This window comes from Elaeis guineensis, chromosome 13 (assembly GCF_000442705.2).
Source record: "Elaeis guineensis isolate ETL-2024a chromosome 13, EG11, whole genome shotgun sequence".
Lineage (NCBI taxonomy): Eukaryota > Viridiplantae > Streptophyta > Magnoliopsida > Arecales > Arecaceae > Elaeis > Elaeis guineensis.
This window is the reverse complement of record NC_026005.2, coordinates 50,911,909-50,939,399: the sequence shown is the minus strand read 5'-3', so window position 1 is coordinate 50,939,399 and position 27,491 is coordinate 50,911,909. Positions and strand designations below refer to the sequence as shown.

The window sequence follows — 27,491 nt, the reverse complement described above, 5'->3', positions numbered from 1 at the left end:
TATAACAATGATATTATAATAATATTATTGCAATGTTATAATGATATTATAATATAATACTTTTATAATACACTAAATAATAGTGTGATATTATAATATAATAATGTTATAAAATAGTGTTATATTTTATAATAAAACTAAAAATTATATGACCTATTATAATATTTAAATTAAATATTTGATTAAATAATATATAAATTAAGAATACGTAATTTTTCATGATATAAAAAAAATCAGACAATTAAAAGCATTATGTAATATCTTTCATTTTTATTTTCTGATGCTTAAATCGCTCTTTCAGTTTGGTTGGCAACCATTATTAAAGTTTCATCAAAATATACTTACCCAATAATGAATAGTTTTTTACAACAAGCCCTCCTGGCAAAAGCTTTATTGTTCAAAACCGTACAGATAAAACCTTTACTAGCTACTTATAGCAATGCCAAACAAAACTCAAGCCTCCCAAAATATCCTAAAACTTTGTCTCCCAATTTTTTTCCTTTTTCTCAAAAAGAAATCTGTCTTCCCCCGAGCTGTCCGAGGGACGTTCATATTTGGTGCAACGAAGTTCGGGTTTACACTCGTTCCGGGGAGGCTGTCGGGTAAACATAGCAGCGTGACTAGTACGTGTACGTGCATGTGCGCGTGCGTGCACACATGGACATGGATGCACGTGTATAGACGTATGTGAGTACGTAGTATGTACATGCTTCTGTGCATGCGTTGCATGGACCTTACGGAGAGTGCGGAAATTAGTTCCCTCAACGCAAACGCAAATTTGTAAGCTATGTTTACCAACATTATGTAGGGAAACAAAAATCAGTTTGTAGGGCAACAAAACTCAGTTCACTAGACACCACAAATTTCCCGAAGTTCCAGCTCTCTCTTTGAAAGCGAGTTATCATTACAGGCACGCATGGATCCTGCACCAACACAATTACAGTAGGAATGGACTACAAGGATGGACATGCATCTCAAGGCTATAACAGCAGCTCCCCAGAAAATTCTGTAGTTTGGATCAAGCATATGAAATATTTCAAAGAAAACAAAGATGACATGTTACATGGAGTTCATTAGAACTCACCTTGAGCCCCTTGAAAGTCCCCTTGATCAAAATCAGCATCTACCACCCCTGTTTTTCTCAGCTTGTAGCTTTAAAAGCATTAAATTCTTTTGACTGGAACCGAGATGGTCCTCCAAAGAGCATTAATCCGTTCCATTCTTTCAGAAGAACTGCAAACTATACAACAAAAAGTTGACATTAATGGACGTGCTGAGTGTTCTCAAAATCCATACACTGCTCGAGAGCCATTCTGACTCGAAGCTGCAACACAGAAAAGGCCATTAAAAGTTAAAATCAACAGTAACTTGTATCAGGATGAAAAAGAAGCTTATATTCGGATGCTAAAAATATAAAACCTTGCAATCCAAGCAGGGATCATTGACCATAGTTTTTATTTGAGATATTATCCCAGCATCTCGGAGTCTTGCAACCCTAGTGGATGAGCATAAACTGTCTCGATAGGTTAGGTTAACTATGCACCACACAGAAGCCACTCTTAGTAAATTTTCCTTGCTCTGCAAAAACTTAATAATGAACAAGGGGCTGCCCCCGTTTGCTTGTGGTGGAAGAAGACAATTCAACACCACCTCCTTATGAAACTCATTCCCAGCCGCAATATTAGCAAGCAAAAACATTCCCTGAGGAAAAATTTATATGATTATACCAGGTCAAAGAGAATGAAAGCAACAACAATGATAATAATCTCCATACTTTGTAAGATTCATACAGCTTGTTCAATGCCATCATACTATGTCCCTTTAATAAACAAGACATGGATTGGAAGACGCTATTACTTCTATTGGTAGCAATTCTATGCACAATAAAAAGTTCTGATCAGATCTCTGAGGCTATGCATTGCAAACAGGTGCAAGACCTGGACTAAAGTATTAGCAGGTTCCATTTCTTGGACGCAAGTCCAACCAATAGGCAAGTAGAACTGTAAAGTAAGATAATTCTGGCCTATTTTCAGGCTCATTTTAATCTTACATCGCCCATATATTGAATACGCAACATAGCTATGAAATGAACATTTCCCTTTTGATATCTTGATAATAGTCTCATTTATCATAAGAATACCCACTTTAAAGCTACAAGTTGACTCTCTGCCAAAAAAAAAAGCTAGAAGTTGACTGAAGAATTTTGTAATTAGACATAAGCAGAAGACCGACCTGTATGCATACTCCTGGAGAGGAAGCACCATGTAATATTCTAGCAAGAGCATTTATAATGGCATTATCTTCGGCAAAAGCATGCTCAAAAGGGTCTCCACATCCATCAACGAGATTGCTAACCAGGGCCAAGGCCTGCTCTTGAATGGGATGTTCAGAATCTGCAGCACTTTATATCATTAATTGTGTATTCTACAGTTTAAAATATCATTTTATATTATTAATTATGTATTCTAATGTCTAATGTAGTATTATGAAGTAGGGTCAAAAAGAATATAGAATTACCACATATTAGGCTAGCCAGATTGGATGCTGTTAGCTCCATAAGAACACATTCTTTATCTGTTCTGTCTGCAAGGAACATCAGGTTCCTCAAAGCCCATACAGATTTTAGTCTGAGTGTTGGATCCATGGACTTGGATAGTTGAACAAGCTGTGAAACACCTCCACATTGAATAAAAACGGACTTTCGAGTTGCAAAGTTGACAGCCACATTGCAAATAGCACCAAGCGCAGCAACCTATAACAAAAAATATTACCCAGAAAATCATTCAAGCACTTATATACTGTCACTACAAAATTTTGACCTACCAACTAAAGGCAGTAATCAACAGCAGTACACTCCAGAACTATATGATGATGTCCGGTGCTAGATACATCATGCAGACTAGAATCCTTCAGTAAGGATGCCAGAATATCAACATGCTACGGACAGTTTAGGATATTGTCATTATTAGCACGATATTGCTCAGAACATTGAAATACAATATCAGTAGGGAACTAGCACAGACGAACAAATTGGTATTTGATTCTCATAAAGCAAAATAATCATAAACAGGAAACTTTGTAAAGATGGAGCTAAACATGAAGGTGGAGCCAAAAAGCCAATAGAAGACAGAAAATTCAGATTTATCCTTCATGCATGATGATATACAACTCCTAATGCGACATCTGTATGTTCTTTGACCCATGCAACTTGTTTTTCTCTTTCTTATTTGACCAGAAACTTTAAAACTTCCATACCATCTTTATTCAAAAGATGTAGTTTGTCCTTGATCTCATTTGTTTTCTTAGCAGGAGAGTTTGCTGCTTGGATTTGTATAGTCTTAGCAATCATTCCCTCAAATTCTTTAACCACAGATGCATTTGGACAATGAAAGGGTGATTCTTCAGGTGTCCCCTTTTTCCCTCAAATATGCATCTTTTTCTCCCATATAGCGAAGGAGCAATAATCAGTTAGGGCTCTAATAAGGGTTTGAGATCAGATTAGGATCGGTGTCTTAGGGCATGAAGGAAGAGGTCTAACAGGCACGGGTGGTGGCTGGCCAGTCCAATGTTATGAAGATAATATCGAGTCATGAATCATAGAGGGTGTTAGATCAGATCAAATTGTGGATCTAGTCAAGATGTTGACATTTTTCCCTAATTCTTTCAAAAATTTTGTAAAAACACAGCAATTGTGAAATTTGATAAAATAGTCAATTATAATGTTGAAAATTAAAAAAGCCAAACATATATGAGGTCTACTTTCCACCATCATAAGCCCAATAAAGCATATCTCATGAAAACAACATTATGTCCATCATTCAATATAACTACGTTCCACCTATCAACTCAAAATCCTAAATAGAACATTCTAGGAAGAAACGATAAGATTTTAAGAGATGGCGGTAAAAATATAAGAACTTGCCTCTTGCTTCAACTCCATCAACTCCTTTTTTTCACTTTCTATAGATTAGAAACCCTAATGACTAATGGGCTTGCTAACTTTATGCGCTTGAGGCTTATTGGTGATAATAAACAATTTTAAAAGCCATTTAGCCAGAAGTGAATTATATAAAATAATTTAATATACAAATAACATGATGAACTTAGGTCCTGTGATTTAAAGGATTGTGTGATTCGTTATATGATTTAAAATTTTGTTATCCTAACCAATCCCAACCCATGGATAAGATCCAGATTGCTTAGGGCTATGCAATCTTATGGATGCTAAGACTTCGATAACAATGGACAGGTCAAGAAAAGATGCATGGGAATTGGACGTGGATTTATCAAGCACAGATATATATAAGTAATTAGGCATCCAGGCATTTCTGAGTGAAATTGGGGACGAGTGATGCTAGTAAAATGTAGGATACGAAAAGAAGAAAATCAATTTCCAGCATTTGCTTCAGTCATATTTCAACCAATGAATAAGAAAAGAGGCACATCAATTGAGCTTCTCATTCCATTTTAAATTACATGCCTACATTTAGACATGAAGTATAGGAATATTGATACCTATACAACTAAACTCAACTAAGCCTTAATCCCAAACTAGTTGGGGTTGGCTACATGAATCCTTTGCTTCATTCTACTCACTTTAGGGCTGTACTTTTTGAAAGATGTTGAGATATCAAGCCCTTCCTTATAACTTCATCCCAAGTGAAAAAGACATTTATGCCATTGCTAGGGCTTAAAACTATGTCCCCAATGTAAAATGTGGGAATACTCAAACACTATACTACAACGACCTACAACACGTATACCATTTTTGTAGTCATCTACTTCACTCCATGATTCACATCTGCATTCTTTTGTTCACTGAGCATATGTAGCAGTGCACATGGGTTTGGGTCCAACCAAGAAGAAACCAAAATCAATGTTGAGGGGTCAGCTTTTTTGGGTCGATTTCAGTTCTAATTTTTTTGAAACCCAATTGGATTAGCTCGGGTCTAGTTTAGGGTTGGGTAACCTAACCCAACTCAAACCAGTCCATGCATGTATTATATAGACACACATACACATATGTGATTGTGTAAATATATGCACATATTTATGTATATGCATAAGAGATATATAGTATTGTATTAAAATTTAATTAAAATTTGCTTATGCTTGTACTAAACATTTGGATGACGATCACTCTTTTTTCTCCTCTTTTACTAAATAATTTTGTAGGTTCTCTCTTGACTTTTTGGTATTTAAAAGACAAACTTGTGATTAATTTGATGGATACGAACTTTGTTACATTAGTTTTTAATATGTTTTTTAATAAATCAATGCTTTATTTTCTTTTGTTAAAGAAAAATATTGACCCAAGAACCAACCCAATCTTAATTGGATTTGGTTAGGTTGGTTCACATTCATCGGTTTGCTTTAGGTTCCAAAAATCAAGAACCAATTGGGATTGGTATTGGGTCGGGTCCCAATTAGCTTCTAACCTATCCCAATTTGACCGATATGCACCCCTGAGCATATGTATCTGAATTTGAGGTGTACAGATATAATTTTATATTTGAGAAATATTTAACCTGAAGTGGAATATCCCACTTCTATTTATCCCTGAACAGCAATATTGTGCCCCCTACAAACAAAAGCATCAAACCTAGCTTCCATGCCAACCATTACTTAAACCAAGTTTACCACAAAAGGCTCTAAGAAAGTAGTACAAGCTATAACAAATGCTTAGTTCTCTTGGATCAAAGCATCAATCTTAAATAAGATCAACATTAATTATCATAATGGAAAGAAGAGAAAGGGATCAAAGAAGAAAGGATGGGTAAAAGAGCAAATAACATAGTAGAACGTCTGGTACTAACATCAAAATATTCCAGGCCCACTTGGGAGTGCCTAGCTTATCCATGGCTCAACCTAAGGGGCTGAGAAATTTAGGATTTTGCTTACATTATCCAACATATGAAAACAAGGTAGAAGGGAACAATTTTCTACTGACTGAAGGATAAATGTTAGTTTCCGAGGTCATCCTAAAAATACAATATGTAGGATTTTGTGTTAGGAAAAGGATTCCATAATATTGATCTAAAATCAAATTCAAACAGCAATACAGATAATGGCAAGTAAAACTATGAACGAGAAGATTAGAGGAGGAAAGAAAAGAGATAACAAATGAAAAGAGAAGAGAATATAAGGTAACAAAGGGGGAAATAGAGAAAGTAGGGGAGACAACAGAAAGAAACCACTTCACTTCAAGCTACAAATTTAACATATGATTATATTTGAATTATTCATGCTTCAACAGCCAAGATTGACTCTAATGAGAAACTCCATACCAAGGTCTGCCAAATTGATACCAGAGGGTGTACCAACTAACAACCGGTTCAGCACAATACAAATCCATACCATGCAATTCCAGAACGTACCGATGCAGAGAGAGTCAGAGAGAAAGAGGAAGGAGGAGAGAGAAAATAAGAGAGAGAGAGAGAGGGAGGGAGAGGATGGAAGGGAGGGGGAGAGAGCTCGAAAGCCCTCATCGTCGAGGGTGGAGAGCTCGAAAGAGAGGGCTCAAAACCCTAATCTTAACCACACAAGAGAGAGAGGGAGGGAGAAAAGAGAGGGAGAAATGGGAGGGACACATACCAGTGATGCCGATAGGGGAGGGCGAGCGATGTCAAGGGTCACGAGCGCGGAGGAAGGCAAGGGTCGTGAGCTCTAGGTAGAGGTGAGGCCATGGTTCAAATGTGAGCATGAGGGTTGAGAGCTCAAAGGAGAAGCAAATTGAATAATACGTCGAACCATGTTGGTAGCCAATCGGTCTGGTTCCATATACTATGAACCGACAGGTTCAACAAACCTTGCTCCATACAGTAGGATAAGGGGCACAAACACCCTTCGATATTTTCAATCAAACATTTTGAGCTCTAAGCAAAAAAAACAATGATTAACTTCTTGCTCTCCTTTAATAGAGAAACAAGAGCAGCATATAGAAGCAGAAGTGTCATAACTATGTAGATAACACCCAAAAAAAAATAATCTAGTAGATCCAAGCCATCCATACTTCCTCTCACAAGCAAAAATTAGAGTTTGGCTACGAATGTCATCAAATCATATGCTCCGCATGTCCTGAGATCATTGCACCACATGTGGCTAATGCAAAGCCTTTCACATCATGGTTTCACTTTTTCTTTCCCCTAATTTGAGAGCCAAGCATGGAAAACTATGTGAATGAGAACCATCCCTAACAACATCCCAATCCAATCTCTACTATCATTACCAAATTTCTTCGGCCCAACATACATGAGATTGTGAATCTCATATCATAAGCCAACTCCATAACAAAAAAAAAAAAGTATTACAAGCCTACTTCCCTCAAGAATATATTTAGGGGTCATTTGGTTGGGGGGAGTTGGGGTCTGGAATCGAAATGGGAATGGATGATTTCCATTCTAACCATTTGGTTGGGAGGAATCCTATTTCGATTCCAGGATGGAATGGGAATGGCCCAATCTACCAAAAACTCGATCCCTACTCTCCCTTAAGGATTCAAATTTCCATTCGGATTCTAATTCTGATCACGAAGCAAACATTTCAGGAGATTTGGCCATTTCGTTTTCGATTTCAATTCCGATTGTGAACCAAACACCCCCTTAATACACTCCACATTCAATCTTCAGTAAATACCCATGAAATAGTATATGAACCAAAGATGGTGGAACCGTTTTAAACCATCCAATTTGGGGTATACCAAGCCATACTAGCAGCAGACCAGGACAGTTTCGGCAAACAAAATGAGAAATCGATGATGGTGTTGAAAGGGAGAAGGAAAAAGGAAACGAGAGAGAGAGAGAGAGGGAGGGTGGCAAACAGCCAGTGGAGAGTGGTGGACAACCAGGCACTCCACCTCTGATTCTCTTGTTTTGAAAAAGAGGCTCCTTTTTATTTTTGAAGATTTTAAGTGAAGTCGGCTATCTTAATTTTAAGTTTTTCTTTTATTTTCAAAAAATTAAGTGAAGTCGGCAAAGGGTTAGCCGACTTCACTTAAAATCTTCGAAAATAAAAAGAAGCCCCCTTCGGGACCTTGAAGGAACTAGATCTAGGATTCCAGGGTTAGATCTTGAAACTTTTTCAAGATCAGACAGTGAAAGACTAAAATAAATCAAAATTTATCTTGTAAAACCAGAGAATCCCTAGATCTAAGATCCTATTACATGATTATTACATGGCATTAAATCAAAAATTAAAATATAAAAAGCAAAAACTACATGTTATTCATATCAACATGTTTCTATACTACATCTAATATATGTAAAATATAATAGATCAGATCTATTACCTTGCAAGTTAGATGTTCTAACTTTGCTGATCCGGGCTTGAGGATGATGTTGCGAGCCGCACACGCGTCCGGCTTTTAGAAGTCGTCCACACGAGCCCACGAATCACGATCAGAAGTTCTGGTCCAGAAAATCAGCACAGTATGCTAGTACTGCGCTGATCCTTCTTCGATGGTCGATCAGATGCCTCCTTCTTGATTTGAACTCTTCCAAAGATGACAAGTAGGAGGAGTTTTAGATGAGACACTCTCAGAAAACTTACAGATGGAGGAAGGGAAGAGATGAACCCAGCAACTCTAGAAGAAGATCCTCTTCTTCTTCTTTTTGCTCCAACCCAGACACCTAGTTTTGTGTCTATTAGATCTTCACGCCCCAAGACTCTTTCTCCTTGATTTTTGGACGCCCCAAAAGTCTCTCAATGCTCTGCAATCCACAAAAATTTCATGAAGAAATTCATTTTAAATAGAGAGATATGAAGAGTCCTTGTCTAGGTCAAATACCTAGTCAAGGATTATTCAAACAAGGTAAGACAAGGGGCGTCCAACTCTTGGGCGTCCCCTCCATTTTCTGCTGTGGACCACCAGCAAAGGATGCATATTATGTGCCATAAAAGCCACGAAAATCTCAAAAAAAATCTGGATAAAATCAGTGCCATAAGGAAAGAGTTTTGATTTCCTAAAACTCTACCTCATAGAATTTGAAATCCAAACTAATTCCTACTTTGACTTAATCCACAACCACATTCCATGTAAAAGAGAAAAAGAGGAAAGTTTTGGGCGTGCGTGAAGACCTGGGAGAGAGGGTTTTGTCGCACAAAATAAGAGAGAGTGGGCGTGGGATAAGAGAGAATGGGCATGGGGGGCTAAGGTGGCGTAAGGTGGAATCCTAGTCTTACTAAGATTCAATCTATGACTTGTTCAAATTTGGTTTCTCAAACCAAATCAAATCAAAACCAAATCAACCTAATTAAAATAGGTCTTAACCCAATTAAGAGCCTAATTTAATCAGATTAAATTAGATTTATATCTAATTTAATTTTCTAATCAAATTAAAAATTAGGTTGACCCAAGTCCTATTTGAACTAGGACTAGTTTTTCTTTGCACTTGGCTTATCCAATAAACCAATTGGACTTGATCCAATCAAATCTAAACCAAATCTAATTAAATCATATTTAATTAGACTTAATCTCAGTCCTTTAGCTTAATCAAATTAAGCCAATTAGCAATCGAATTGCTAATCGATCCTCCTGCAACACTTGCACTAGGTTAAATGTCAATCGTATTGATCATTTAACCCTAGAATGATTCTTAATCGTTGATCAACCATCCGATCGGATTGTAAACTCTAATGTGTATGACCTCATAGGTCCGAACCTAAGTCGGTAGCACAGAAACAAATTTCTGTACCAATCGAAGTGACCATCTAGCAATGGTACCCGACGACCGGATAGATCGAATGTGTAGAACAACATCCTTAGAACCCATGCGGATATAGTTTCCATATAATTCATCTCCTTGACCAAAATGCTCATAGGACACCTCAGAGTTCAACTGTCAACTCTGATCAAGTTGTCCACATTGTATTTCAAAGTATCAAATCCATCTGATGGATTTTTTTGACCAAGGTTTTGCTAAATTGAAATACAGCGACTCATTTTTCTCCAACTCTTGGAGTGGTCAATCCCATCTCGATCACACTCTGACTTCACAAGTACTTGACTGTGCCCAGAAATCTTCCGTCACTGAATTAAAAATTCAGTTAGTCCAGTACCAAAGCACAATGAATTGCTTGCAAGTCACTGAGGCGATCTCAGATCTAAGGGACACTTATACTTATATCCCATCAGAGACATTCTCGACAGCAGAATGCTCTGAAGTTGGTCACGTTCAATGACGATATACCCTTACATCTCACCTGTATGCCATATTAGTGTCTCCACACTCCTTGGTTAAGAGGACAACCAATCCATATGGCCTACAGCGACCTATGCTCGACAGAAGCTGTCGTCCTTATTAACAGCCTATCATTTGGTCGTGAACAGTTTTAAGGACTAATCGATAAATCCTCTCTTTATCTAACTTAAATAGTCCTAAGGACTTCATCACAACAACGGAGTTCATTAGAAGATGAAAACTTGTGATGAAAAATATCAAAAATATATTTTATTTATTAACAAATCAATTACAATACAAGATTGCTCAACCGTCAATAGGTTGACGATTGGCTTTTGGGACATATTTTTCAACAACTCCCACTTGTCCTAAAGCCACTTGGCACAGTATCTAATACCTATCTTCGACTTGTGGTTGTCGAACTCCTTTATCGCCAGGACTTTAGTGAAAGGATCGACCAGGTTCTCCTTTTCGTCGATCTTCTGAAGGTCGACGTCACCTCGATCCACGATCTCTCGGACCAGGTGGAAGCAGCGCAAAATATGCTTCGTCCGCTGGTGTGCTTTGGGTTCCTTCGCCTAAGCTATGGCACCAGTGCTGTCGCAGTAGAGCAGGACCGGACCATCGAGGGAGGATGCTACTCCGAGCTCGATGATGAATTTTTTCAGCCACACAGCTTTCTTCGCGGCATCCGATGCTGCGATGTACTCCGCCTCACAAACAGAGTCTGCCATAGTATGCTGCTTAGAACTCTTCCAGCAGATGGCTCCACCATTCAGAATAAAGATATAACCCGACACGCTTCTGCTGTCATCATAGTCAGATTGAAAGCTGGAGTCTGTGAACCCCACAAGTTTCAGATCTGACTCGCCATAAACCAATCATTGGTCCTTAGTATTTTTCAAATACTTAAGGATGACTTTAACCACTTTTCAGTGATTTTCTCCAGGATCAGATTGGTATCTACTCACTACTTCTAGTGAGTATGCCACATCTGGTCTTGTACATGTCATGGTGTATAAGATAGATCCCACGGCCGAAGCATATGGGACTCTACTCATACGTTCTCTCTTCAGGAGTTGTCGGACAATCCTTCTTAGAGAGAAATTCCGTGGCCTATTGGTAGATAGTCCTTCTTGAAATTCTCCATGCTGAACCTCTTCAGCACAGTGTCTATGTACGTGGACTAGGATAACCCAAGCATCCTTTTAGATTTATCCCTATAGATCTTCATTCCTAGGATGTAGGATGATTCACCCAAGTCCTTCATAGAGAACTGCGATAACAACCAAACTTTTATTCCCTGTAGTGCGGGGATGTCATTCCCGATTAAGAGAATGTCATCCACGTACAAGACAAGGAATACCACAACTGGACCATTTGCCCATTTATAGATGCAGGGCTCTTCTCCGTTCTTAACGAAGCCATACGTTTTGATCACCTTATCAAAACGCATGTTCCAACTCCGAGAAGCTTGCTTCAATCCATAAATGAATCTCTAAAGCTTGCACACCTTGAACTCATCTATGGATATAAACCCCTCAGGTTGTATCATATACACCTCTTCGATTAGCTCTCCATTCAGGAAAGCTGTCTTTACATCCATCTGCCAGATCTCATAATCCAGATGGGCAGCTATTGCAAGCATTATCCGAATGGATTTGAGCATTGTCACAGAGAAGAACGTCTCATCATAGTCAATACCATAACGTTGACGATATCCTTTGGCAACCAGACGGGCTTTATAGGTCTCCACCTTTCCATCTGCGCCCCTCTTCCTTTTGAAGATCCATTTACAGCCAATAGGTTTAACCCCTTCAGATGGGTCAACCAATGTCCATACATCGTTGACCTTAATAGACTTCATTTCGGATTGCATGGCTTCCAGTCATTTCTCGGAATCAGGTCTCTGCATTGCATCCATATAGGTGATCGGATCCTCATCGTTCTCATCGAGTTCGATGGGATCACCGTCCCGGACCAAGAAATCATAGTATCTGTCCGACTGACGCGGTACTTTACCGGATCGCCTTAATGGTGCAGGTACATTGGGCTCCGGATCTGATTTAATCAAATCCGACTCAGGTTCAACTATTGGTGTCGGTCCTTCTATCTGTTGAATTTCATCAAGTTCAACCTTAGAGGCAACGGTTCCTTCACCAAGGAACTCTTTTTCTAAAAAAGTTGCTTTAAAGCTGACGAACACCTTTTGTTCATCAGCATGGTAGAAAAAATATTTTTTGGTCTCTTTGGGGTACCCTATGAATGTGCATTTGTCAGACCTAGATCCAAGTTTATCTGTAACTAACCGTTTGACATAGACCGAGCACCCCCAGACCCTAAGATGTGAAAGTACTGGCTTACGTTCTGTCAATATCTCATATGGAGTCTTAATTACAGACTTACTTGGAACCCTATTTAACAGATAACAGGCCGATTCGAGTGCATATCCTCAGAAGGATATCGACAAGCTGGCAAAATCCATCATGGATCGGACCATGTCTAACAGAGTCCGATTTCTCCTTTCAAACACACCATTATGCTGTGGTGTTCTTGGAGGAGTCCATTGGGAGAGAATCCCATTCTCTCCTAGATATGTGAGAAACTCACCAGAAAGGTATTCCCCTCAGTCAGATCGAAGAGTTTTAATACTCTTCCCAGTTTGTTTTTCTACTTCATTTCGGAATCGTTTGAACATTTCAAATGAATCCGACTTATGTTTCATCAGATAGACATCCATATCTGGATAGATCATCCGTGAAAGTGATGAAGTAGAAATATCCACCTCTAGCACTTGTGCTCATGGGCCTGCATACATCAGTATGTACTAGGCCCAAGAGCTTAGTAGCTCTCTCACCTTTTTCAGTAAAAGGTGACTTAGTCATTTTATCAAGAAGACAGGATTCATAGATTGGAAGTGATTCACAATCACTGACTTCGAGAATTCCCTCTTGAGTCAATCTGTTTATCCTGTTCTTATTTATATGACCTAACCTACAGTGCCATAAGTAAATATCTGATACACTATCTAATCTAGGGTGCTTGCCAGTGGAATAGACTACATTAACAGGTTGTGATAACATATACACACCATTGTTCAAATGTCCACAAAAAATAGTAACACCATTCATAATGATATTACAAACTTGTTTCTTTATTGAAATTTCATAATTATTTTTGGCCAGAAGGCCTACAGAAATGACATTTAAAAAGAAACTGGGACAGAAATGACAATCATTAAGAACAACGGTATGGGACTCAAATACAAGTTTCAAGATTCCTAATGCTAGAACTGGAACTGATCTTCCATCTCCAATATTCAGGAACCTCTCGCCTTACTCGAATCTCCTACTGACCTGCAACCCCTGCAACGAATTGCAAATATGGTAAGGACTACAGGTATCCAATACCCAGTCAGTTATATCACAAATAGAAAAATTGCAAGGAGTTATCATATAAATACCTTGTCCAGCAATAGCTTGCTTCTTTCTCTGCCTGTTCGGATCTAGGGAGGCAATGTACTGAGGACAGTTTCTTTTCCAGTGCCCCCGCTTCTTGTAAAAAAAGCATTCAGCTTGACTCTTATCGGGCTTGATCTTTCTGGTCTGGTCCTGCACTGATGTCCCAGCCTGAACTTGCACCTTCTTTACTTTCTTCTTCTTTTTCTTCTTCCCTTTCTTAAAGGGTCGAGAACCAGAAGACAAACCTCCCACTAAGTTCACCGACTCCTTGTGGAGTTGGTGATCCTTCTCAAAGTTCTGAAGCAACCCCAGGAACCCGTGGTAGTTTACTTCAGGCTTTGTCATTCTATAATGAGTGAGGAATGAGAGATAAGAGTTGAGCAGCGAGTTCAGTATTGCATCTTTCCCAAGCTGCTCATGCAAGAGAAAGCCGAGCTTGCTCAAACGCTCCATCAGCTCGATCATGTACAATACATGATCAGTGACAGAGGCACCATCCCGCATTTTGGCGTTGAAGATGGCATAACTAGTCTTGTGCCTTTCCACGTCATCGGGTATGCCAAAGGCATCCTCCAACACTTGAAATATATCCTTTAACTGAATCGTCTCAAATCTGCGACTGAACTCGTCGCTCATGGCAGCCAGCATGATGCAGCGCACCGTGGTCCGGTCACTAAGCCACTTCTGGTAAGTGTCTCTGACTGTTCCACGTACATTGGCAACTGATTCCTCAGGTGCAGGATCCGTTATCATATACAAGATCCGTTTATGCTCCAAGACTATCTTCAACTTTCAGTACTAGCTACCGAAGTTGGGTTCCACCAACTTATCATTGTCCAACAATGATCGGAGCGATAGGAAAGTGGCCATATCTGCACAAAGGAAAACCATAACCTAATTAGTAATTGATTCATTAAACCTAAAGATTTGAACTTTAATCAAAAAGTTTCTCTCACTATTTTATTCGAATTGGAGGGATTATCCTAATTCCTTAATGGGTACTAGAATCCACTTAGACTGCACACAAGTCCAACTTTGGTTGGCCAATCCATGTACATCTAAAGGTAGGTTCATAACCAATTGTTTCTCTAAACAATTTCTAGTAATTTTAATTTTGCCCGTCCCTAATCAGTAGGCTTTGGCCTCTACTGAAAAGGTCCGGTTAGGTCTAACCATTAACATGACCATACTTGGCCCATCTAGCCAATGAATGATTAGGCCCAACTTTGGTTGGCTAATCTAACCACTATTTAGAAAGATGCAGTCAAGAAATCATATTATGAATGACAAGTCCATCAGCCTATAAGCACCAGGCCTTTGGGCCTCCAATGATTATCCAACTGATGGATCCATTATCGTCCACTTAATGGGAGGCTATGATCTAGTTATCACCATAACTATTTCATTTTAAGGACCTAATAATTTTAGAGGATTTAATTGATTTAGAGGATGAGGTTAGATGAACCACCTTATCATGATCCTCCCATTGGCTTTACCAAGTCAGCTTAAGGGAAACCATTAAAAGGGCTGGTCTAAGAGCACCTAAATCAGTCACACTGATTTACCTAGCTGACATAGGTCAGCTCGAATAGTCAAGTAATCCGATCAAAATATAATTTCACCAAGAGGCCAGACAAGTTCGACCGGTGGGAGGATCTGCCAAAGCTTGCCTTAGACACCATCAGAAATGGCCAGATAAGCGGGCTGCCAATTAAAAACCATCGGTCTGGTTTACCTTAGACACCAACTAGTTTAATTAGTTTCGATTAGATCAACCTAACAGTTCGTGCTAGACCGCTTAGCCAAGAATCAAGTCCATTTGGTTCTCGTTAAAGACATGGACTTGATCAACTACAACTATTGTAATTGATCTAGAGAATCCTTGACCTAATCTAAGATAACAATTGATTAGATTTAGTCAATTCTCTAATTAAGTCCATCTTTAACCTAACCTTAGATCTAACCCAATTAATGGACCTAATTCCCACTAACCCATTAACCCAATGTGTTATGGTTTGTGTCTTAAGTTCTTCAATTCACAATCCTAGAACCTAATTAAACAACTTCTTAATTCTCAATTAAGTTTTGGGCTGAGAGTTGGGGTTCGGCTTTTTGAAAACAATTTTCATGTTTGTAAAATATTTTTACAACATGGTTCTACCAACCAAGTTGCATGTTTGATTCATAATCAAAATGCAAGTAAAAAAAAGCATGAAACTACTTTAGATCTAATCTAAACAGGTTCATGTAATTGAAACAATTTCAACTTTAAACTGCGCAAATTTCTCAGACAAATATATGATGATTTTTTGCGCGAGAATTATTAACAAAGAGATTTCATTTTAGATTTAAACACCCTTTAAATCTAATAAATCATAAATTTAATCTAAATCACATCTAACAAATTTATGATTAAAGATAAATCTATACAAACTAGGACAATCTTTGTACTGTAAGGGGTAAACCTTACAGCAGGACAACCTACAGTTCATGATTGATCTAAAAATTTTAATTTCAGATTTAACAATCAGATTATAAATTAGATCTAATCTAAGAAATAATCTAAGCATGTATAAATAATCATGTAATAAACAACCTAGACTCTGATACCAATTGAGGGAACCAGATCTAGGGTTTCAGGGTTAGATCTTGAAAGTTTCAAGATCAGGCAGCGGAAGACTAAAATAAATCAAAATTTATCTTGTAAAATCAGAGAATTCCTATATCTAAGATCCTATTACATGATTATTACATGACATTAAATCAGAAATTAAAATATAAAGAGCAAGAACTACATGTTGATCATATCAACATGTTTCTATACTACATCTAATGTATGTAAAATATAATAGATCAGATCTATTACCTTGCAAGTTAAACGTTCTAACTTTGTTGATCCGTGCTTGAGGATGATGTTGCAAGCCGCACACACGTCCGGCCTCTAGAAGTCATCCACACGAGCCCACGAATCACGATCAGAAGTCTTGATCCAAAAAATCAGCACAATATGCTAGTACTGCACTGATCCTTCTTTGATGGTCGATCAGATGCCTCCTTCTTCTTGATTTGGACTCTTCCAAAAATGAGAAGCAGGAGGAGTTTTAGATGAGACACTCTCAGAAAACTTACAGATGAAGGGAAGAGATGAACCCAGCAACTCTAAAAGAAGACCCTCTTCTTCTTCTCTTTGCTCTAACCCAAACACCTAGTTTTGTGTCTATTAGATCTCCACGCCCCAAGACTCTTTCTCCTTGATTTTTGGATGCCCCAAAGGTCTCTCAATGCTCTGCAATCCACGAAAATTTCATAAAGAAATTCGTTTTAAATAAAGAGATATGAAGAGTCCTTATCTAGGTCAAATACCTAATCAAGGATTATCCAAACAAGGCAAGACAAGGGGCGCCCAATTCTTGGGCATCCCCTCCTTTTTCTGCCGTGGACCATCAGCAAAGGGCGCATATTATGTGCCATAAAAGTCACGAAAATCTCAAAAAAAATCTGAGTAAAATCAGTGCCATAAGGAAAGAGTTTTGGTTTCCTAAAATTATATCTCATAGAATTTAAAATCCAAACTAATTCCTACTTTGACTTGATCCATAACCACATTCCATGTAAGAGAGAAAGAGAGGAAAGTTTTGGACGTGCATGAAGACCTGGGAGAGAGGGTTTTGTCGCACAAAATAAGAGAGAGTAGGCATGGGATAAGAGAGAGTGGGCGTGGGGGCTAAGGTGGCGTAAGGTGAAATCCTAGTCTTACTAAGATTCAATCTATGACTTGTTCAAATTTGGTTTCTCAAACCAAAACCAAATCAACCTAATTAAAATAGGTCTTAACCCAATTAAGAGCCTAATTTAATCAAATTAAATTAGATTTAAATCTAATTTAATTTTCTAATCAAATTAGAAATTAGGTTGACCCAAGTCCTATTTGAACTAGGACTAGTTTTTCCTTTCACTTGGCTTATCCAATAAACCAATTGGACTTGATTCAATCAAGCCCAAACCAAATCTAATTAAATCATATTTAATTAGACTTAATCTCAGTCCTTTGGCTTGATCAAATTAAGCCAATTAGCAATCAAATTGCTAATCGATTTTCCTGCAACACTTGCACTAGGTTAAATGTCAATCGTATTGATCACTTAACCCTAGAACGATTCTTAACCGTTGATCAACCATCCGATCGGATCGTGAACTCTAATGTGTGTGACCTCATAGGTCCGAACCTAAGCTGGTAGCACAGGAACAAATTCCTGTACCAATCGAAGTGACCATCTAACAATGGTACCCGACGGCCGGATAGGTCGAATGTGTAAAACATCCTTAGAACCCATGCGGATATAGTTTCCATATAATTCATCCCCTTGATCAAAATGCTCATAGGACACCTCAGAGTTCAACTGTCAACTCTGATCAGGTTGTCCACATTGTATTTCAAAATATCAAATCCATCTGATGGATTATCCTGATCAAGGTTTTGCTAAATTGAAATACAGTGACTCATTCTTCTCCAACTCTTGGAGTGATCAATCACATCTCGATCATACTCTGACTTCGCAAGTACTTGACTATGCCCAGAAGCCTTCCGTCACTGAATTAGAAATTCAGTTAGTTCAGTACCAAAGCACAGTAAGTTGCTTGCAAGTCACTGAGGCGATCTCAGGTCTAAGGGACACTTATACCTATATCCCATCAGAGACATTCTCGACAGCAGAATACTCTGGAGTTGGTCACGTTCAATGACGATATATCCTTACATCTCACCTATATGCCATACTAGTGTCTCCACACTCTTTGGTTAAGAGGACAACCAACCCATATGACCTACAGCGACCTATACTCGATAGAAGCTGTCGTCCTTATTAACAGCCTATTATTTGGTCGTGTATAGTTTTAAGGACTAATCGATAAATCCTCTCTTTATCGAATCTAAATAGTCCTAAGAACTTCATCACAACAACGGAGTTCATTAGAAGATGAAAACTTATGATGAAAAATGCCAAAAATATATTTTATTTATTAACAAATCAATTACAATACAAAGTTGCTCAACCGTCAACAGGTTGACGATTAACTTTTGGGATATATTTCCCAACAGACCTCTGTTTCAAATAAAATAGACGAACTAGATGTGGAGCCCCTCCACGTGGCTCCTCAAACCTCCACTAGCTTTCTTGCTCCCTTTCTCCCTCTCCCTCTCCCTCCCTCCCGTTCTCCCTCTCTCTTTTCCTCTCTCCTATTCTCCCTCTCCCCTGCCCTCTCCTAGCTTTACTGTGTTGGTACGGGCCCCACACAAAATGGCACGATACCATACTGAACCATGCCACTAGGCAACCGACACAGGCCCCAGTACCAGCATGGGTCCTTAATATGAAGTAAAATGGGATGTATATTTATCAAATTGACTGCAAACAATCTTAATTGATGGGATCTAAACCATTCCTAAGATGCTTCTTTAATAAATCATGTGCATCACATATGATGATATCTGGTTAATCATGACATAGAGGCATGCATATGTAGAGATCGTGGTACTAAACAAATTAGAGTGTTTGCAATCACATTTATACAGACTGGAAGTTGGCATCCACATGTTTAATCAGTTAATCAAAGTGTATAAGACTTGCCAAACTCTCAATCAGGACAGGGCTGCAATATATGGACCATGATAGAATGATAATCAACTTGAACCAACAAATTTTCCTGGCTAAACCAAGGCCCATATCATATAGAGAGCTTTTTCTGTAAAAAACGTTATTTTCTTTTATAAGATTTAACATACATGGATGTACAGAATTTCTCATAGACACTGACCCCATCACCTGCTTAAGTTAAGACAATGACTAGGCTAAACAAAGAAGAGTTAATAATGATATGCTCAAACATAGGGCAGCTATTTCAAGAAGAAACTCATTAACAAATATATGCATACCTGTACTGAACTAGATTCATCGTGCAAAAGCTGGACCAAAGGAACAACAACAGTTTCACTGGAAAGATGGCCTGCACTCAGATTCTAAATCCCAGCCTATCAATAAAGAACCTAAAATTTTTAACAGAAATTAAAAACAACAAAACAAAATTGTACAGGTTACAAACCTTCAGTGACCGTGAAATGTTCCTGATACAGCAGCATGCTGCAATACGAACGTCAGTGCAATCATGCTTCAATGCATCAACAATAAAGTTTAACACCTGTAACATCATATTTTAGTCAGATAATAAATGCATACGAAGAAATCATAAGCAAGGACCAGCATGCAAAATTGTACTAATCATGACAATGTTGCAGAGAAATTTATCAGGTATAGATTGGACAGAACTACATTGAAATATAACATGTATTTCTATATCAGTATAGATTAAAAACAGGCTTGCTGAATTTACAAACATGCATGCTGAAAGGGACATGGCAGACTACACAGGAAAAATGAAGGACAGGTATACATACTTCATTTTTCAGTTCTAGATTTTTTATAATACAAGTCAGAAACAATCCTGGTGTTTAGATCCAAAATCATGTAGCATCTTCCTCTTTGCACCGAAGCTTAAATACCATTGTTCCTTCACAGGGCAATGTTAATCCCTATACATTTTCTCTTTTAGAAGTTGATATTGCTAATATGTTCACCATGTCTTAGAGATAGCTGATCTTGATAATTGAGTCCAAAATGGTAAAGCACTGTCTCAAATAACTAATTGGAAATATAAGCATCTTTCGGTGTAGTCAATAGGACTAACGCCCATGGAAACAGAGTGATGGCTCATATACTTTCCATTTACTTTGTTAATAATTCTCATCTGGCTTATTTGAGGTCTGACAAAAATGAAGGCCGATATGGTAAGAGTTACAAGCACATAAGAAATGCTGTCAAGTAAGCCATGGCATGAAGAAGACAATATATTGCAACCATTATCGATCACCAGGAGTCAAGTTCCAGGTGTCATACAATTATCGGGTGGCTCAAAGTTTCTGAACAACAAACTTCTTAGATATGGAATCAGGAATAAAAGAGAGGTGGATAACATAGAAAACATCATACTCACCTAGTAAAGGACCAAATAAGAATGATAATTATAAAATAGCTATGAATAATGGATGGTCTTAAAAGCACCAAACAAAACTAAGTGTAGTCATTTTTTTCTAGGCCAATGGCTATTATGTTAAACATCATCTCAAAAGTAATTTCAACAATCATCCTTCGGCCTACTTAGGCATGAATAAGTCAAATGTTCACCAGTTTCCAAAGAAAACCTGAATGTGAATCAACTAATTTCAACAATCATCCTTCGACCTAGTTAGGCATGAGTAAGTCAAATGTTTCTGTCTACTTAGTCAATTTTCACAGGTGCATGAACACAGACATAGCAGAGTATGTAATATATGTGAACAATCCACTATAACTTAGCAACTTAAGAATAAAAATGTAAATGATAATTTATCAGAAATGGGTTGAACATATAGGTGCTAATCACTCTCAATCTAGTTTTCCAGTGAATCAACAAACCTGCAGAGATAGAAGCTGAGATCTACACTTTTCCAATTTTGAGCAAAGTTCAGCTAGTGCAAGCAATATTCCCTGGAGACGCCTAGCCTCTATCGGACCCTTATATAAGAAATTGCAGAGCCTATCAACTGTATTAATAGAAACGGCCTGCTTATGTAACTCCTCCTCATCCATTATTAGATTTGTCAATGCAAATGGAGCCTCATCCCCTGCTTTACCAGGTTCTTCAAGGAGCTCGATCAATATTAGTATTAATTTAGTTTTGATTTGCATCTCTTGCACATAACAAGGAGAAGCATGTCTGATAGTAATCAAGCATATACAGGCAAGCAATCTTGTCCTAGGATACCTGTCCTGTATTAACTCGATCAAAGAACTCAATGCCTTCCCATTGTCGATACATGCAAATTTTTGAGCAACTTCAGAGTTATTTCTGACAATTGCTTCTATAGATTCTAAACAAGCATCCCTTTGATTTAGAGGTCCCCCAAGTAATTTAACAAGCCTCTGCAAAATGCCAGCATCGTAGAGTGCCTTCTGTTCTTCATTTCTTTCACAAGAGTGTGCTATAATACTTGCTGCAAGTTCAGTCACATTTTCATTCTCTCTGTATAAAAGTGACAGAAGAAATTTCATGTTTTTCTCTTGAAGTACATCATATTTTGGTGTCAACTTTGACTGGAATATCATTCTAAGCGACCGTGCTCCCGCATCCACAACCTGTAAACAAACAAAATCAACCAAGATAGACCAAGAAATTTCACATAAATACTAGAACGCTGACATAATTGTTACTTTCCATGATTATCATCCAGAATTACTAGTTTAAAACCCACAGTAGAATAATTTAAAATCGTCATGCTGCATAAAACAAATGCAATTGAACATGCAAAATGTAATACATTCATCTACATACATTAAATCTTCACATTCACAATGGGTTTAGTGGTGGATTCCACTTGTTATCACCCTTCTCGTACTTGGCTTCTCCTCTATCTCAATCTCTTCCCCTCGTTGATTAACCCCCTTCTGTTTCCCATGCTATAAGTTCTCACGTGTTGCTGAATTTGCCCCCTCCCTCTCAACTAACAAGCATTGGTGGAATTTCCCCTTTGTTGGACAGAAAGCAATCAAATGTATTTTTCATTTAGAAATGGACCTGGAGATTTACACTTAAGGAACAAATTTCCTCTTTATGACATATCTAAAAATAGCTACAGATATAAACTTCAAATCTGCGAGTTTGAGAACATTTAAATAATCATCTGTAGCTCCATCTAATACTCTAGTTTCACTCCCAATATGTGATCTCATCGCAAGGTCATCTTGACATACATCAAATGCTCCATAGTTGAATCCCTAAGATATTATGATGTCCATTCAAAATATAAATAATTATTTTAGCGCCATCTAACACTCTAGCTTTACTTCCAATGTGAAATCTTGTATAAAAATCATCCGGGCATACATCAAATGCTCCATAATTGAGTCCCTAGGATATCATGGCATCCATTACATTTAAGACTCCAACAATCAAATTATTCATTCTTTATGTTCTTTGATCAAGTTGTTGATGTGTTTAATCAGATGTTAGATGGTGCAAAATGATGGATCTATCTCTATCGTGGATAAATATGATTCCAATGCAACTATGATAATGATTATTAAGCTCCTTTATCAATCAAATTTTGAGAGCAGAGGATGATTGTTAGATTGGATATTCAATTCTGCCTCTTCAGGAAGGCCTGATTAGTGATTACTTTTGATTGGATATTAACTGTTAGACTCTTTCATTCATCTGATTGTCTTCATCAGACCTTCCCTCACTGAATGAGATGACTGCTTCTTCAAAGTCATGATCTGAAAAGCACCGCATAAAAGTGCTGGATGTCTTCTTCTGCAAGAGACCTTAGAAGTTAGAATCTTCTTCTTCAACCTCTTCACAATAACTTCAAAATGAGCCTTGATGTCATGAAATCAATGTACAAAAAAAAAAAAAAAAAAAAAAAAAAAAGATCTGTTTGCTGGATTAAATACATGAATTCTACATGATTTAAAATATGTATTTAGAAAAGAAGGGATAACATAGAGCATAGGGCTTTTAGTTAAGTTTACAATCAAGAAGAAGTGCATTGCATGAAATATTTCAGATTTTTATAATTAAAGAAATAAAAATTTGATTCAGAACTTTAAATCCAACAAATGCTTTACAATCAAGAAGAAGTGCATTGCATGAAATATTTCACATTTTTATAATTAAAGAAATAAAAATTTGATTCAGAACTTTAAATCCAACAAATGCTGAACTTTTCAAAGGCACCATATGCAACCACTATGATCCACATCCTTAATTCCGTAAGGATCCTAACCTGTATAGACCCTAGACCTGCAGTAACATTTTTCCTACAAATAATGGAAAACTAAAAAGGAAAGTCAATCTAGGATATTTTCCCTGCACTGAGAACCATGGGACTTAAAATAATTTCAAAAGATACAAAATAGAAACAGAAAAGTGTTCTTAATTGTACTAACTTTCAAGATGCATCACCCTCTCAAAGTTCTTGATCTCTTCCATCATTTGGAATTTTAATGATCTCTCAACATCCCAACCATCTGTAAACAAGCTGTCTTGAAAAGCATGACAAAATAGGCTAAGGAAGCTAGATTATTGTTTGATGCACTTCGTTCAGTAACATCTCCAAAATACATTACATCATATCTACCAATTGGGAGGCTTCAACAAATCTTGCCTCCACAGAGACTCCAATTGCACTCCATCAGTCATATCTGTTGTCCAAGGTACTTCTTGCTCCTTTCTAAGAACTACACTACTGGGCTACTCACACTATTAACCTTAAATGCCTCCATCCATACTAACTGCACTGCACCCTTGTTGAATATTATATTATAGGACATTAGGACTTTTGACAGCATAACCACACATAACTATATCCTAATAACTCCACCTTTACATGTTCTCTATTTTAAATTTACACTATCATCTATAAATTGGTCATTGTTGCCCATCTCTTGCCAGGAACTCATCACTCCTTGATCTAGTCCCGATGGTTAACTAAATCAATCATATATTTTTATAATCTACTTAATTTTCTATATGTTTTTATAGCTTGTTGGATCTCACAACATGTGGTTTTTACCACATTCTGATTCTTAATTTATGGGACCATAAACTAGATCATACATCCATATCTGATCTTCCACATATTTTATCCAAATATTTTGAGTCTTATTCATTTTAACCATATCGGCTGCAAGTCAGCTAAATGCTCAGTTGTTCCTCCATCCACTGAACAAAATCTGTTGCTTCTTTTGATTGTTCTACTCTAACAATTAGGGAGATGACACCACATCTTCTTCCATGGTAGTTTTCTAACTTTGTTTATTTCACCAATGATTACTTATGCTTTGATAAGGTCTATCTCATGCATTTAACAATTGATATTATTTCATGAATTCAGCAACTGTGTTCTCGGATTTAGCTCCAAGCATAAGAACAACAATTACCAGTCTTTCTTCTCTTTTTTTCAGCATTTGTGCAGACCAAGGCAATCCTTAGAGGGGTTGATTTGTTACCACAATGTGCTCAAATGGATTTATACAAGACCTAATGTATGAGTTTTAGGAAAACACTTGTTTGGTTTCTTTTTAGAATGACTTTTTTTTGAGAATAGGTCTCCTGTTTTTGTATAAAATCAATTTATGATCATCCATTTCAATAAAATACACATGAAACCAAACAGCCCTTTAGGGGTATCTTATTACTCTATTCTTAGCTAAGCTTCTCCTTGTTATGGATCATTGTAGCTCCAATTTTTCCACTATAGCCACAATAACCCTTGAGCAACTTCCAATTGTTCACATTTAAACTGGACAATCCAAAAGGCATTGTATGCTTCTCCCAACCCAATTGTCCCCCTTTAGAGTTCCGGTAATGATCTCTTTGATGCATCAACTCTATGGTTGAGCTCCTCACGAAGATGATGGTATCAGTGCTCCATTTTTTTGGAAACCCATCAACCACCCGATCATTTTGATTCTCTCATAAATGGCTCCTATTCTTCTAATTCAAATCCTCTCTTGTAGCCACTTATAACTATTTTATGGGCAACCGTCCCATCGAGAGGTCATTTAGCTTACACCTAAGCCTAATAAACTATAAGTAGGCATCACAGCTGGCAACTAGTATATGGTACATAATATTAAACATGAAATCTAACGCAAACATCTTAGCTGGAAAATACCTTGATTTGATAGATCAGGTCCGAAAGAACAAGAAATCAACCTGCTTGCGATAGACCCTGCCAAGTTTTGACCCCCATCATGCTAGAATAGGCATACCTCTTTTATCCGGAGTCAGAATCGCTTATAAGACCCTAATTCAGAAAGCTTTTTCCATGCTCTACAAGCCTAACCGCTCCGCCGTCACAACTAATTTCTGAGTCAGATTCTATTGTTTGACAAGTCAACAGGAGCCAAAGGATCCTAGATGAATTGAAAATCTTGAATTTTTCTATTTTATTTTGGATTGTTTATGCATTTTGTTAGGATTTTTTCATCTATAAATACGGCCCTTTTGGCCAATGTTATAGTCAGTTTATTTTCTCTGTTATTGAATCAAAACTCCAAAAGAGAGTTTCTTCTTCCTTTTTGCTATTCTCTTTGTTTCGTGCGTCTTTCATCTCTATTTTCCATTGAAGCATGGCCTAGGCTGCATCAAAATCCCACCTAAACCTCCATGTTAGCATCTGTGAATTACATTTTAAATTCTCAAAATCATTGCTTCTCATGAACCAATCTGCAGCAAATAGTGTTCACTTCACAGTTCCACATCAACAGCCCTTGGTCCTTGGACAATGCCATATCTATTATCCATATATTATCATCTAGGAAAAATGTATTTCACCATCCATGAAGACAGAAGATTAGAAATAAGGAACCTAAAGTGCCATTAGTGTATCTAGTACATGAAACCACTATTGCAACCTTTAGAATTAAAGATACGGAATAACTTTCAATAAATGCTCCTAAGTAGAAGACAAAAGAACATCAGCAGAGCCAGCAACATATCAAGAGATCAAGAATTTTCCTGCTTAACATCTCATTTCATCCCGTACAGTCCAATACATACTTGTATGTCTTGTGTTCTGGAAAGTCACCATATACCACCGAATTGCAATTTCGTCTGCTATGGACTCAAGAGTTTTAGACCCAAATAAAAAAAAACAGGATATAGAGAACTGATACTACTGCAAGGAGAAACATCAAAGCTTTCTTCCCACAAACTGCATTTGTTCTCCGCCCCAATCCCTTAACTGATGTGTCGCAATTACACCTTACACAACAATTCTTTGCATGCATACTGTTGAATATCAAGTATAATCTTGATAGTCATGCTCCACATTAAGCTGCAGACACTCTTCCATCAAAACCCACCTTATCCTACATCAGCTCCATAACACAACCAGTAGGGAATCAAAATGAGTTAAAATTACTGCAAAAAGGCATCTTTGCACCTCGATACTCTCCTAATAAGACAATTTAAACTCAAATAATATTAATAATTTAAAATAACCATCAGCAATTCCATCAGAATCAATTAATTCCACTCAATTTTCCTAGTTTAAAAAATAAAAAATTTCAAGAACCATGTTAACAACAACAGAAACAAAAGAAATTCATCCAAATAGTGTCCATCAAAATTACCTTCTCATCAGGGTGAGAGAGGATACGAGTGAGGTGAAGAACAGCGCCGGCATCGAGAACCGCCCGAACTCCATCCTCCACCCCACAAGCAAAGCTGCCTATCGCGGCCGCCGCCTGGACAATTAGGGCGGCATCGCCGCCGCCCGCGGCGGAGGCAAGAACGGAAACGATCCTGGGGACGGCGCCGAGGTGAAGGTAGAGGAGCTTCTTGGTCTTGTTTCCAATGATCTGGTTCTTCACCTCCCTCAGCGCCTTCAGCAGGGCCTCCCCCTCCGCGGCGGCGCCGCCCACGCCGAGGCGCTCCGCCAGCTCATCCGGCCGGTTTCCCGTCGCCGACGCTGGCATCTCCGGCGGCCGGGAAAAGCGAGACGGACCTTCGGGGCCGGCGTAATCGAACTCAGACAGGGACGGAGAGAGGCTCGTAAACGAGAAGAGAGTTCGACAGATTTGTTTTTTTTTTTTTTTTGGGTTATTTTGTTTTTCGGGGGCTTTATTCAGCATCAGCAGCACGTCGCCCACGAAGAGGCTACCGCCCTTAAAATAGTCTTCTTTTTTTTTTTTTTTTTTTTTTTCCTTCTCAGACCTCCATGGTATATCCCCAGGAGCATCATGTCTCGCAA

The 27,491-nt window shown here is 38.0% G+C and overlaps 1 protein-coding gene across 1 annotated transcript; it reads right to left on the bottom strand.

Annotated features, from left to right (window-relative positions):
• Positions 1-863: 863 nt before the first annotated feature.
• Positions 864-27,491, bottom strand: LOC105052033 (uncharacterized). Its single transcript, XM_010932722.4, has 8 exons — positions 26,872-27,491; positions 21,148-21,867; positions 19,739-19,834; positions 19,572-19,655; positions 2,518-2,752; positions 2,233-2,393; positions 1,420-1,701; positions 864-1,324 (listed from the first exon to the last, which is right to left on the bottom strand). Exons 1-8 carry the CDS (start codon positions 27,370-27,372, stop codon positions 1,262-1,264), a joined length of 2,142 nt encoding a protein of 713 aa, XP_010931024.2. The 5' UTR covers positions 27,373-27,491; the 3' UTR covers positions 864-1,261.

Coding starts and splice junctions, on each gene's coding strand:
- LOC105052033 (XM_010932722.4), bottom strand. CDS start 27,372: ATGCTGAATAAAGCCCCCGAAAAACAAAATAACCCAAAAAAAAAAAAA. Junction 21,868..26,871: donor TCTCTCACCCTGATGAGAAG/GTAATTTTGATG, acceptor GTTTGTTTACAG/GTTGTGGATGCGGGAGCACG. Junction 2,394..2,517: donor TCTGGCTAGCCTAATATGTG/GTAATTCTATAT, acceptor AAAGTGCTGCAG/ATTCTGAACATCCCATTCAA.